This window comes from Spea bombifrons, chromosome 6, assembly GCF_027358695.1.
Source record: "Spea bombifrons isolate aSpeBom1 chromosome 6, aSpeBom1.2.pri, whole genome shotgun sequence".
Classification (NCBI taxonomy): domain Eukaryota; kingdom Metazoa; phylum Chordata; class Amphibia; order Anura; family Pelobatidae; genus Spea; species Spea bombifrons.
In genome coordinates, this window is record NC_071092.1 from 10,398,551 (window position 1) to 10,411,713 (window position 13,163).

General features: G+C 43.2%; 2 protein-coding genes across 3 annotated transcripts; one reads left to right on the top strand and one right to left on the bottom strand.

Annotated features, from left to right (window-relative positions):
• Positions 1-483: 483 nt before the first annotated feature.
• Positions 484-6,201, bottom strand: NPRL2 (NPR2 like, GATOR1 complex subunit). 2 transcript variants are annotated; one of them, XM_053469731.1, is made up of 12 exons: positions 6,075-6,201; positions 5,509-5,585; positions 4,072-4,163; positions 3,794-3,962; positions 3,057-3,165; positions 2,843-2,979; positions 2,667-2,764; positions 1,939-1,975; positions 1,717-1,810; positions 1,507-1,624; positions 1,239-1,381; positions 484-682 (listed from the first exon to the last, which is right to left on the bottom strand). In XM_053469731.1, the coding sequence occupies exons 1-12, from the start codon at positions 6,076-6,078 to the stop codon at positions 615-617; spliced, it is 1,146 nt and encodes a 381-aa protein (XP_053325706.1). In that variant the 5' UTR covers positions 6,079-6,201; the 3' UTR covers positions 484-614. The 2 variants fall into 2 exon arrangements, with proteins under 2 accessions (XP_053325706.1, XP_053325707.1); XM_053469732.1 differs by having other exon boundaries at positions 6,108-6,178.
• A 176-nt stretch (positions 6,202-6,377) lies between these two features.
• LOC128500555 (transmembrane reductase CYB561D2) lies at positions 6,378-10,734 on the top strand. Its single transcript, XM_053469733.1, has 4 exons — positions 6,378-6,562; positions 7,199-7,333; positions 8,140-8,177; positions 9,934-10,734. The coding sequence occupies exons 2-4, from the start codon at positions 7,207-7,209 to the stop codon at positions 10,435-10,437; spliced, it is 669 nt and encodes a 222-aa protein (XP_053325708.1). The 5' UTR covers positions 6,378-6,562; positions 7,199-7,206; the 3' UTR covers positions 10,438-10,734.
• Positions 10,735-13,163: the final 2,429 nt, after the last annotated feature.

Genomic DNA, 13,163 nt, shown 5'->3' on the forward strand with positions numbered 1-13,163 from the left:
TCTGGGTGTCCCAGGGCAAGTAGAGCTCAGACTGTGGGAGGGTTGCCAAGATGCCGTGAAGTTTCGCTTGTATTCTGTCATATAAGTATAAGCCACCTCTTCTGCAAAGGGGCATTTGGCGAACAAAGTTAGCAACATTCTAAAACATGGAAAAACTTGTTTTGTCTTTTCCCAGGAAAAATAATTATAAAGCGGATCTGATTTAAGGTCAGCCTAGGTTTGTTTTCAAAGTATTCTAAGGGTCTTGTACAAGAAAAGTATGTTTATTTTGTGATATTTTTTCAGATCCATGCTTTGGAGAAGGTACAAACTTTGGGATGGTCAGAGATGTCTGCTCTTTCATCACTTATTCAATTGGTTTGTGATTTTCTATTGACATATATAGATTGCTTTGACTTTACATGCAGCAGGTATAAACATAAAGAGGTAGCGACAATTCAAAAAATTGTGGAATACAAAACAAAGATCTCGGCATACAACAAATGGTTGTTACAATTTTAATTGTATTTTATGTACATAAAGAATTTTCATAAACCATATTTATTTCTTTTCCATCAAAAAAGGCGTAACTGAACATGTCACGCTTCCCTGAGCAGATCAATGTCCTCAGATCATCACTTCAAACATACAATGATATTAGGATCGCTGTCCAGCCTCTCATCGAGTTCCCGATAACTCATCCCTGTGAAAAGCATGTAAAAGTCACTGTACGACTCCCAGCACCACCCCCCCGCTCCAAAACATGCGCAGGAACAATGCAGTAAAGTGTTTACAGGGTAACAAAGGATGCAGATATACAGCACTTAAGGAATTGATCACAAAAGATTAAATAATTTGTGCTCTGGACCACTGAACCAAATACGAACAGGATTCATGTGTGTGAGTTTCACACAATTGGCCCCTATTATCAATGGATTCTGCATGGGACCATAAGCTCTAAGCCGTCAGCTTATGGCAAGAAATCTACAGCTTTTGGTCAGTGACCATTTACCTTGGGCCTTACCTTGACCCCCCCCCCCGAGATCTCCCTTTGTGCAGTGGGACACCAGGAGGACCTGATTGCCCAAGAGGGAGATTTGCCCCTGATTTTGCCTAGTCCAGAATATGTCACTGGTCTTGGTTGGTGAAATAACCCCCTTTAAAACCTCACTGAACTTGACTGTAAGGGACAACTCATGCATTCAAGTAGAATAAATACACAAAATAGAATGAACAGTGGGTTACAAATGATCCCTCACCTGTTTTGCAGCAGATCTCATCATAGCTATGGCTTCCAGTGTAGAGACGGGCCGGTGGGCTGCGCTCGTCACGCGACACCTTCACTGGGTATTTCTGTAGCCGTCTGATGAGCTTCTTCATCAGTCCAAACTGGATCAGCTTCCTATTTTGACAGAAATAGCAGCAGTTCTACATATTATAGCAGGCAGAAAACAAGGCGGTCTTAAAGTTGAATTATTATACACAAGCTTTACAACGGCAACAGAAAAGGATTAGGTGATCTCTGACCTTTCATCCACCCTCTGAAGCTGCTGGCCGTATCTGGCAATAAGGTCTCTCACTGTAGTTCCCGGGCTTAGGCCACAATACAACTGGAATACATCACGGAGACTAGGCCGCTTGTGCCCTGCGCAGAGGAAGCAAAACTCCTTGGTTTCTATAAAACGATCGAGATCTTTGTCAACCGGTTGTACGGCAAACAGTGTCAGGGAACTCTACCTGGTTTGCAGATATAAGACATGCATTCCTCCTGTAAAGCTTTGTCATGTATCAGTTCCTGGACGCGGGGGGTGGTGCAGTACACGTTGGAATACTATAGGTAAGATAGAGGGGTTTGCTATCATTGATCTGGGAGATAACAACAATGAGGCAGTAGACAATCACTGTACACTGTCAAACACACCATCTACTTCGGAGAAACAGAACAAAGAGTGACCTTACCTGAAATATCGAAACCAAAGTTACTACACCATAGTACCTACAGAGAAGGAACATTAAATACCAATGAGAAGGAAGATTAAGAACTGATCTGGTCAAGGACCAAGCAGCACAAACACATGACCTTAAACAAGGTCATCATCATCACCCTGATCACTGCTTTTAGCATGAATCCACTAAATGTATTGAAACTACCTATAGGTTGTGCATTTTGCTTGCCAATCATGGGTTGTGTTTTTTATATACATAGGTTAAAGGTTCATCTCATAGAAGTTGAGACTGGTGGCAGCATGTGGCAGGAGCAGCATTATCTAATCAATTACCTGCACAGACGTCCTCTTACCTATCCTTACAAAGGCTGCCTGAACCAGTCAACAATAAATTAACAATGGGGGATATACAGTATATAATAATTGGAAGGAATAACCATGTAGATACTCAGAAAAGAAAAGGATACCTTTCAAAAAAAAAACTAATATATAGATAGTGACTTGCTTATTTTCATCATCATCATCACATTGGCTTTTTTTAATGTCTAGAATGGTATATATAGTACTTGGCTTGGCACAGCTTGTCAAAAACGGCCAGGCGCAAGCCTGGGTTAAGGTGGCTCGAAGTGTCTGTATGGACTACGGTGTCACCTCTCGCCCATGCCCGCTTACCCACTTATCTCACATGCTTTCCTATGATACGCTTATTTACTTTAGAGATTTCCTTTCCCACACACTCACATCAAGTTCTGGATTGCGATCCGCACGAGATTCAGCTCCACGTCTGCCTCCGCAGAGATCTTCTGGATGTGCCGAAACCCATCGATGTAGGGGAGTATCTGAAGAGCAGTAAGAGAGGTTAGCATCTAAGACGCCTGAGGCGCTCAGTCGGTAGCGATACAGCATTCCCTCGTCACCTGCTGCGTTGTCAAGTCCCACTGTTCATTACAGAAATCATCCTTATCTTCTGTGAAGACCGGAACGTCATATTCCTGCGCGGCAGGCGGTTCTGGACGCAGATCGATCACCTTCAAGTGCATGGTGTTACTTTCGTCTGCGAAAAAACATAAGCTAATCACAAAGAGTTGCTGATAAACCTGTGCTTAAAAAAACAGATTTAGTTCGGAATACCTATGCGAAGAGAACATTCTCCTGTAGAGTTCAGTTCTTCCAGCAAGGTGCTCATTATAGGCACCAGTCTCTGCTTGCTATCCTCATTCGAGATAAAGCCCGATTCCAACTACACGGGAATAAAACACAATATTTATCAGCGTATGAGCCTTAAATACAGACAAGGACGCACAAAGGAGGAACTTTTTCTATAGTACTAGAACACATCTATATATTGTACTAGATTGTAAGATCTTGATTATATCACAGTTCCAGATATATTTTTATTATATACCAGATATATATATTATATACATTAACCATTTTTGTAACTAAATATTTGTGTACAAATTCCCTCTATTAAAGAAATATTATAAGACCTGCGGTACATGGTGTGGAACGGTGACAGTTCCCATAAAGCTCTCATGGTTCAACATATCAGATCATTTTAATACTTGTGTACCTGCACGTTAACACTAATTCAAGGATCACTTGGCAACGAAATCATCTAATTTGCACAATATACCCTAGAGATCTGGAAATAACCAAAAATAAGGGTAATTCTGTAAAAATTACAGCTGGTATTGAGCAGTTCTTGTTATTAAAGATGAGCGTCCTAAAATGTATACTAATAACCTGATGTTTAACCCACATGATATGGGGGAAAATGCTTGTTTTGCAGTAAATGGCCAGCTACACCAGAGAGAAGACTAGATTGCGATCTAAGTGTCAGGATTCTGTCTGCTATCAGAAGTAACCTCTAATGTGGTGAGATATCCCGCCAGCTTCTTCACGATGGGCTCCAAAGCACACGTCTTGGCCCGAGCGTCGCACACAAACCCCAGGTTAAAAAGCAGAGCGTTGCGACTGTACTTCTTGTTTTCAATGCAGACAGGGCAGCCGATCAGCTTCTTGTCCATAGCAGTGCTGCAAAACGCAGAGATCAGTAGGTGATGTTAGGGTGGGTAGTAGATTCAGAAAGCGTAATACTTCCCTGTCATTAGGAATACGTAGTAGGACATTCCTGTATACTCACACAGTGATCAGCTTGTTCTGTAGCTCAGGCTTGGTTATGATATACACCTGCACGGTATCAAAGAGCTCCCGAGAAATGTACTCCTCCGGCACCTGAGAATATAGATCACAGTCATATAACTTACCGCAGGAGTACGGCGCAGACCACTGACGCGCGGCAAAACCACTAGAAATTCCGTAAGTTACGTCCCACATTCCCTTTGCTCCAAAGAAGACCATCCCCTGATCCCACAGACTTTACCAAAGGTTAGAAATTTATATAGACAAAAAAACCCTCTAAGCTCTGGATATGTTAGTGTGTGTGACTATGTGTATCTGCAGGGTATGTGTGTGCATGTTAGTATTTGTACGTTAGTGTTTGGGTATGTTAATGTGAGTGTATAGACGTGTGTTAGTATGGATTTCTGTATGCACGTCTGGGGCTGTCTGGTGCGAGTGCCTGGGGCTGTCTGGTGCGAGTGCCTGGGGCTGTCTGGTGCGAGTGCCTGGGGCTGTCTGGTGCGAGTGCCTGGGGCTGTCTGGTGCGAGTGCCTGGGGCTGTCTGGTGCGAGTGCCTGGGGCTGTCTGGTGCGAGTGCCTGGGGCTGTCTGGGGCGAGTGCCTGGGGCTGTCTGGGGCGAGTGCCTGGGGCTGTCTGGGGCGAGTGCCTGGGGCTGTCTGGGGCGAGTGCCTGGGGCTGTCTGGGGCGAGTGCCTGGGGCTGTCTGGGGCGAGTGCCTGGGGCTGTCTGGGGCGAGTGCCTGGGGCTGTCTGGGGCGAGTGCCTGGGGCTGTCTGGCGCGAGTGCCTGGGGCTGCCTGGGGCGAGTGCCTGGGGCTGCCTGGGGCGAGTGCCTGGGGCTGCCTGGGGCGAGTGCCTGGGGCTGCCTGGGGCGAGTGCCTGGGGCTGCCTGGGGCGAGTGCCTGGGGCTGTCTGGGGCGAGTGCCTGGGGCTGCCTGGGGCGAGTGCCTGGGGCTGTCTGGGGCGAGTGCCTGGGGCTGCCTGGGGCGAGTGCCTGGGGCTGCCTGGGGCGAGTGCCTGGGGCTGCCTGGGGCGAGTGCCTGGGGCTGCCTGGGGCGAGTGCCTGGGGCTGCCTGGGGCGAGTGCCTGGGGCTGCCTGGCGCGAGTGCCTGGGGCTGCCTGGCGCGAGTGCCTGGGGCTGCCTGGCGCGAGTGCCTGGGGCTGCCTGGCGCGAGTGCCTGGGGCTGCCTGGCGCGAGTGCCTGGGGCTGTGTCCCCTGAGAACGAGCTCTAGATCTGCCCCAGACTCCAATCTGTTATTTGAATTTTGTGAATGATTAAAGAACTCCTAATAGATATATATTGTTTATGTTAATGTCATTTATACGGAATATAGAATTTTAAAAGAAATTCATTCTAAACCACATCCAGTGATAAAACACAGATAATAATGAAATTATGAGCCACCTTCTATTCCCAATAAGAACACAGAGGCTTCTCACCTGGTAACTTATCTTGGGCCCAAGGGTTGGGTGGAACTCGCTGAAAAAAATACACTCAATCCTGCGACTAGACATCACTGCAAAACCACAAACATAACAACAACGTGTCTTTTACAGAAGCGATATGGGTTCTACATATTCCAGGGCAGCACCATCGATATGGATACACAAGGCAACCGAGTACAGACACCAAGCTATAACAAGTCTGTCATTCTGCTTTTAGCATTTTAAATATTAACTTACCATTCTGCCAGCTGACAGCTCGTTTAATTATTGTTTTAATTATAATAATTATGTATAAAATAATATAATTTTAGCATGTAAAATCTATAGGTGTCTAGTTTTGCTAGCTTACCTTAGATCACAACCTAATTAGAACACATAATACATGCAAACATACACTATACATATCCATCCATGTATGTATGTATGTATATATATATATATATATATATATATATATATATATATATATATATATATATATATATATATATATATATATATATATATATATATATATATATAGTATATACAGTATACAGTCATATCCCAGATCCACTTACTCATGATAAATCTTCCTGTTCAAAGATTCTCACCCTATACATATACTGGGCCACCTATAACGCATCCCACTGTTTATTGTCAACCAGAACGACCATGTGAGCGTTCCAAGCCTCTCTCCCGTGCAATACCCCGCCCTCATCTATAGATTCCAAAGTTCATTGGCTGATGCCCCAGCTATTTCAAAACTATGAGCTGCGAAGTCTCAAAGCCACAAACCCGGAAATAGCTGCCACAGAGCGAGCCCGATAGTGATTGACAGGGGTTTTGTCCAATGATCGTAGCTTAGAGGGCTGGTTGGTAATTCATGGGCAGAAGAAGGAAAGCTGTATAGATATAGACAGGAAGAGTATATATGTATATGTATATATGGTGAGATATCAGGAGGAAGTAAACACATACATTATAACAGGAAGTTGCTAGACGGGAAGGGGGGCTTTCAAAGTGACAGCATATAGACACCTACAGCCAGAGAGGACCCTCGCCTCAGGTCTGTGTCACAGTGTGGGACACTCTGCGTGGGTAATTTGCGTGGAACCAAATGACACTATTTTCTGTTACTGTGTATTGAGGCTGTGCTGCTTCCTCTGGTAATGAATGGGTCTTACCTTTTAGAGATACTGGGTTTCAATAGCAATGGAGCAAATGCTGTGTGTTGCTTTGTGTGATTATTGTCGGTTCTGTGTGTGGGTTGTGTTAGTAGAATTCCTAGAATGTAAAAATCTGTGTTCATTAATACCGTTTGATGTTTGTGGAGCTGTTACTTTTTCTGGTTAAAACCAAATATTTAATATTTCAATTTGATTTTATTATTAGATACCAAAGTTCAGTAGTTTATAATAATGCAATGTAATAATATTTAGAGGTTTTAGAGCTGTAGGTGAAAAAAGTATTATTTATGATTATCTCACAAGAGGAAAACAAGCGTTAGAGACTCAGGGGTTGTGATGATGATGATGACGGTTGTACCGTATTGTCCCTGGGATATAACCTTCCGAAATAAGTCTGGCAATTGTATTAATTGTAAAGTAATTAATATGAAACAATATAATGTGTTCTAATTAATATGATTGGGTTGTGTAAGTGTTTTGCCTGGAGCTATAATGTATGCATTTTTTTTGGGCAGGTATTATCATGTCTCAGAGCTCTGACAGTGACTCGCGTGTACATCGCACTCTGCGTACGTTATCAGGGGCCGCAGCTCATCTGGCTACTATTACCTTCACGGTGTACGTGATTTGCGTGTCCCAGCCCGGCACAAGTGAGTATTCCTTCAGACGGAAGGGTGTGATGTCTCCTACAAGAATGGCTTTGGTTGGTCCATCATAACGCATAACTATACATTCTTGAGTCTTCTCATTGATTTAATTCTGCATTAAGCAGGGTAAACTCACCCCTTCTTGCTGTAGAACCTTGCCAGTGTTGGCTCTTCATAAAGATCTTCAAAGTCAGTGAATGAAACGGCAAACACCTCCAAAATCTTGCTTTGGTGAATAAACCCCAAAGAATAATGCATATTAAAGTACTTTTTGAGTACTTTAATGTGAATAACTGTGAAAAAAGAAAAAAAAAGTACTTGCCTTAGGTAGAAACTGCATCTCCCCACGTCCTCCATGGTCCAGTGATTTTTGGCACTGATTGGTTGCTTCAAGCAACCAATCAGTGGCTGGAGAGTGTGCAGAGGTTCTTTAGAACCATTGCTTGAGGTTTTGCGCAACTATTAGCCACATTGAATGTCCCATATGGAAAATATCTTTGGGTGGGAAAAGGGGCAAATGAATATGGGGATTCTGAATTTGCAAGTGGCAAAACCATGAAAATATATAATATAAAGGGACTTTTCAGTTAAGTGTAATGCAGAAATAGTCATAAACCTCCAAAATATTTGTATATTTAATTTGTATTTCTAAAAACAATGCTCGGTGCACTGAATTGCCCTGAACAATTAATTTGTGTTTGTGGGGCGTTGTTCTATAGCATAATACTGGCGTTTGGGTGACATCCCAGTGTTTACCCAAATCTCATGATGTCTTGTATTATTCATAATATTATTTTTTTTCCCCCCAGCTCTTTTCTCATGGCACCCGTTCCTTATGACTCTCGCAGTGAGTATTGGAAACAAGGCAGAATTAAGTGCTTATGTTCTGTATACTGTTTTTGCGGTGGGGTGATTGTGGTTCCAACCTCAATGCTGTTGCGCTATTAAGCAGAGAGAATATGCTGCTGAGTAAATGTTAATTATGAATATGATTCTCCAAGGAGTACTGTATTTGCTCGATTGTAAGACGAGGTTTTTTTTAGAGCAAATGCTCTGAAAAATACCCCTCGTCTCAAATAGGTCTGACTATGAGACTAAGATCCAGATGCCCCGCAGCGCAGCAGGGGACCTGGATCCTCCTGTCCCCCCCCCCCAACTTACCGGTGCTTCTGAGTCCCAGGTGTGTAGCCGGGGCAGCGTGCAGACATCTGCGCGATTCACGTAGACAACTTCCGCTGCAACCGCAAGAAGGTGCGGTTAGCAGTGGGGGTTGTCTGCTTCGCGCAGATCTTCCCTGGCTGTCAGAGATCAGAGTTCCCTTCCCCGGGGAATTCTCTCTGACAGCCGGGGAAGGTCTGCGCGATGGACGCACCTCCTTCCGGCTGCAGCGGAAGTTGCCTACACGCTGCCCGGACAACACATCGGGAGTCAGAAGCACCAGTAAGTTTTTTTTTTGTTTTGGGGGGGGTTAAATGGGGGCCATAAGGCATTTCTGTAGGCAGAGTGCTCTGCCTGTTAACCCCCATAATGCCACTCTGCCTCCAGGAATGCCTTTTAACCCTCTGTATGCCACTCTGCCTCCTGAAATGCTTTATACCTCCCTGGGGCACAGTGGCATTTAGAGGGTTAAAAGGCATATCATGGGCCACAGTGGCATATAGGGGGTTTAAGGCATTTATGGGGCAGAGTGGCAAGCCTGGGGCAGATGTGCATAACTGCGGGGCAGGTTGGAAAATAAAAGGAATTAAAAACAAAATGTTTTTCTCAATCATAGCTTTCATTAAAAAAATAGTTTACATAGTTTACTTGAATTAACATTTACTGGTAAAACTTTTTTCCTATAGGGCCGTCTTATATTCAGGCTTTTTTTTTTTCTTTCCTAATTAATATTCAGATTTTGGGGGGGGTCGTCTTATAATGGAGCAAATATGGTAATTGTCAAGTTGTAGGGAGGGCTCTATTCAGTTGAATATATTGGTTAATATCTTGATTAAGAGATCCTTCTTGACAGTAGTGAGCATTAGAGATATGTTTCTATGAAACATTATTTTCTGCTGTTTTGTTAGCGAAACCTTCATGCATCTGGGTGTAATCAACAGCGAGCCCACCCAACCATAAAGAGACAAATAAGGTCTATTTACTAAAACTAAGTTGGCATTAGAAATGCCTCACCATGACGTGCCAGTGTACGGACCCACCTGGCCCTTCTCGCATGGGAGATTCATGTTGTCATCCCAGGGATGCAGGTCCATTCCACGTACTCATCCTATTATAACAGCAGGGGACACACAGCTAACAGTAATATAAGGACAGATTCTACTGAAAATCTACATGGGCCATTGTAAACCATTCTGCTTTCACAGATTTGATAGTTTGTGCTATAATAGGGAACATAAATGTTCTTTTATTTTTAGATATTGCAAGCAGTGTTCCTTCTAAGCAGTGCAGTCCGGAGCTGAAAGTGTTAAGCTGGGGTTTGTTGTAAAAGCCACAGCCCCCAGCACAATGGATTTTAATATGGAGTATTTTTATTGATAACTGTCTCCATACCGTTACTTTGTAATTGAATGTGTGAAGTATTTCTCATATACGTGTCTCCGCAGTTCTCCTTCCTGATGACAGAGGCGATCCTGGTTTTCTCTCCAGACACTTCTCTCTTCCGTTCCTTCTCTCGCAAAGCTAAAGTGCGAGTGCACTGGGCTCTTCAACTACTGTCTGTGCTCTGTGCATTGCTAGGCTTTGGAATCATTTATGCCAACAAAGTTCTACAGGACAAGCCGCACTTCTCAACGTGGCATGGGCTTCTAGGAGGTCTGACCGTGCTGTGGGCTTTGGTTCAGAGCCTTGGAGGGGTGTCTTTACTCTATCCCAAGCTGCTGCAACGTTGGACTTTGGCCACCCGCAAGCTCTATCATGCCACAGCTGGCCTGCTGGGCTATCAACTTGGCTGTGCTAGTCTCCTTTTGGGCATGTGCTCTCTATGGTTCACGGCTTCAGTAACTGGTTTGTCCTGGTATTTATGTGCCTTGTGTCCCATTTTTACTGGTTTGGTGATTATGAGCCAGGTAAGCAATGCGTATCTCTATCGCAAGAGAAGCCAGCCTTAAGAACAGACGGCAGAGCATTCATCAGCTACCCCCCCTCATGACATTGCTGGAGATCAGACATGGCTGTCTTTTATGAACAAACATACATAGTATAAGGTCCAATACTATCCTATGTATGCTATCCGATGACTGGCACGCAAGAACTTATGGAGAGTGGAGTTACTGTGGGTAAAAGTAACATTTTTGTGTTTTGTTGGTTGAAATACGCAGCCTGGCCATGCCTCACTCGTTACAGAATTTTACTGGATTTTATTGTATTATCCGTGGTTTAAAATAAAATATTTTTTTATATTTAAATTGGCTTGTTGTGAACTGTATTAATATGTTCTATATGTTCTTTGCTATTATGAGATTAGTTTAATACCAATAATGTTGAAAGGCGCCTCAGTATGTTTTCTCTCCTATAGGGGATTTATACTGCTAATCTCAGCATTCTCGGACATTTTGCCGAGTTTACTGGGATTTAAAGCCCACAATAGTAGCTGGGTTACAACTGTTGTCCGAGGACAGCTACTATCAGTGGCGGTGTTTTCCACAGGTGAAAGAAGGGCTGCTTCAGATTGTGGCTCCCATGATTCTCAGCCAAAGCCTTCACTGACTGATGATGCTGGCATTGTTACTGAAGAGTCTGTAGAGTTCATGGTTAATCTGGTGAGTGTGCCTGGTTCTACTTATCAAAAGCAAAAATAAAGCTTGGATCATAAAAACCCATTGCCTTCCTACGTATCTCTTTTACCCTTAGTCATGTTAAATTCTGCACAGCAGCAGCCACGACGCTGAGCCAGAACCTTATAAAGTGTCCATTAAACTTTTTAAAATTTATTTATATACTTGTCAATGTGTAACACAAAAGGTAGGCCTAATAACATAATTCCACTTGTACATTTTCAGATTCTCACTGTATGTTGTGGAAGAGAGCTTCTTTGTTAGAACTTGGGAGAACATGTTATACCTTATCTAGGTCTGAATTTATTCTGGATACGATTGCATGTCTACACTGGCTCTTTCACGCCGTGGTTCACGCTACAGTCCACAATTTAGAATATGTGTTAAAAGCACAAAACATATCACTAATGCTGTATGTAATCCTGTTTATGATAACCTACTTTTTTTTATATACTATGTCCATTTTTAGAGGTTCCTGACGCATCTTTAAGTATACAGTTTGTATTAGGCCAGTCCCAATACACACAGTAAATGGAAATCAAATCACATGATTATTAATTCCTAGAGACAGACCCGGACCACCGCTCTCCCTGACGTAGGTACATAGACTGCTTTAAAATGTTCGAGTGCTGCTGGCGTTGATCCTTCTTGCTGGGTGTAGAACCTGACCACACCAGAGCATGAGTTTGGAGTTGCTCCCGTTAATCATTATACCTTGGGGTCTTTTACTGCAATTAATAAGGTAGAAGTCTAAGATACGATCTCAGATCCCATGCCAAGCAGGAGAGCGCTCTATGAAGACTGGCTGAAGCACTCATCTAAGCCACAGGTGGGTTAAAGGGATGGTTTCCCAAAAATGTAATGATGTGGATGTTAGAGAAAAGGGTACGGGGGGCTCCTGCCACCTGGTGCAGTAGTATCACATATATACCATGTACCGTATGCACATGTAACATACACGCATGTTTACAGAAGAGGGCAGCTAAGTAGCCCAGTAACACAGTGGTGTCTGAAGCACATGAGGAATATGATTTTTGTATTTCATATATAAATTATAGTGTCTAATGTTACTTTACATTATAAATATATGCAGGGCCAATATAGCGAGCTCTTCAGTGACCCTCTGAGACTGGAAGAGCGGATATTTCATAGACGACAAAGGAAGGGATTCTTTACAGTGAGGACAATAAAGGTATGAAATTCACTGCCAAGGGAGGTGGTGTTATCAAATACATTAGATGCCTTCAAAAGGGGTCTGGATATTTTTTTTTAGAAAGGCATGACATACAGGGCTATAAGTAGAATAAAATTAATATTTTAGAGCTTCTTGATCCAAGGAGAAATCCGATTGCCTCTTGGAGTCAAGAAGGAATTTTTTTTCCCCCTGATGGCAGAATTTGAAGTACGGTAGCTTAATTACCGTATTTGCTCGATTATAAGACGACCCTGATTATAAGACGACCCCCCAAAATCTGAATATTAACTTAGGAAAAAAAGAAAAAGCCTGAATATAAGACGACCCCAAAGGAAAAAAGTTTTACCAGTAAATGTTAATTCATGTAAACTATTTTTTTTAATAAAAGCTATGATTGAGAAAAAGATTTTTTTTGTTTTTATTTCTTGTATTTTCCAACCTGTCCCCCAGTTACGCACATCTGCCCCCAGGCTTGCCACTCCAATATGGCACTGTGGCCCATGATATGCCTTTTAACCCTCTATATGCCACTGTGCCCCATGGTATGCCTTTTGACCCCCTATGTGCCACTCTGCCTCCAGAAATGCCTTATACCCCTATATCCCATTCTGGCATTTAGGGGGTTAAAATGCATATTATGGGGCAGAGTGGCATATAGGGAGGTATAAGGCATTTCAGGAGGCAGAGTGACATTATGGGAGTTAAAAGGCATTGTATAGAGCACTCTGCCTCCAGAAATGCCTTATACCCCTATATGCCACTCTGCCATTTAGGGGGTTAAAAGGCATATTATGGGGCAGAGTGGCATATAGGGAGGTATAAGGCATTTCAGGAGGCAGAGTGCGCTATTAAATCCCCCCTTAAC

Bases quoted from the DNA above. Each gene is read 5' to 3' on its own strand.
- NPRL2 (XM_053469731.1), bottom strand. The intron at 3,166-3,793 runs GTTACTTCTGAT...ATTCCCGTGTAG, and splicing joins GATATCTCACCACATTAGAG to TTGGAATCGGGCTTTATCTC. The intron at 683-1,238 runs GTGAGGGATCAT...TGCTTTTCACAG, and splicing joins TGAGATCTGCTGCAAAACAG to GGATGAGTTATCGGGAACTC.
- LOC128500555 (XM_053469733.1), top strand. From the start codon at position 7,207: ATGTCTCAGAGCTCTGACAGTGACTCGCGTGTACATCGCACTCTGCGT. The intron at 7,334-8,139 runs GTGAGTATTCCT...TTTTCCCCCCAG, and splicing joins CGTGTCCCAGCCCGGCACAA to CTCTTTTCTCATGGCACCCG. The intron at 8,178-9,933 runs GTGAGTATTGGA...GTGTCTCCGCAG, and splicing joins CGTTCCTTATGACTCTCGCA to TTCTCCTTCCTGATGACAGA.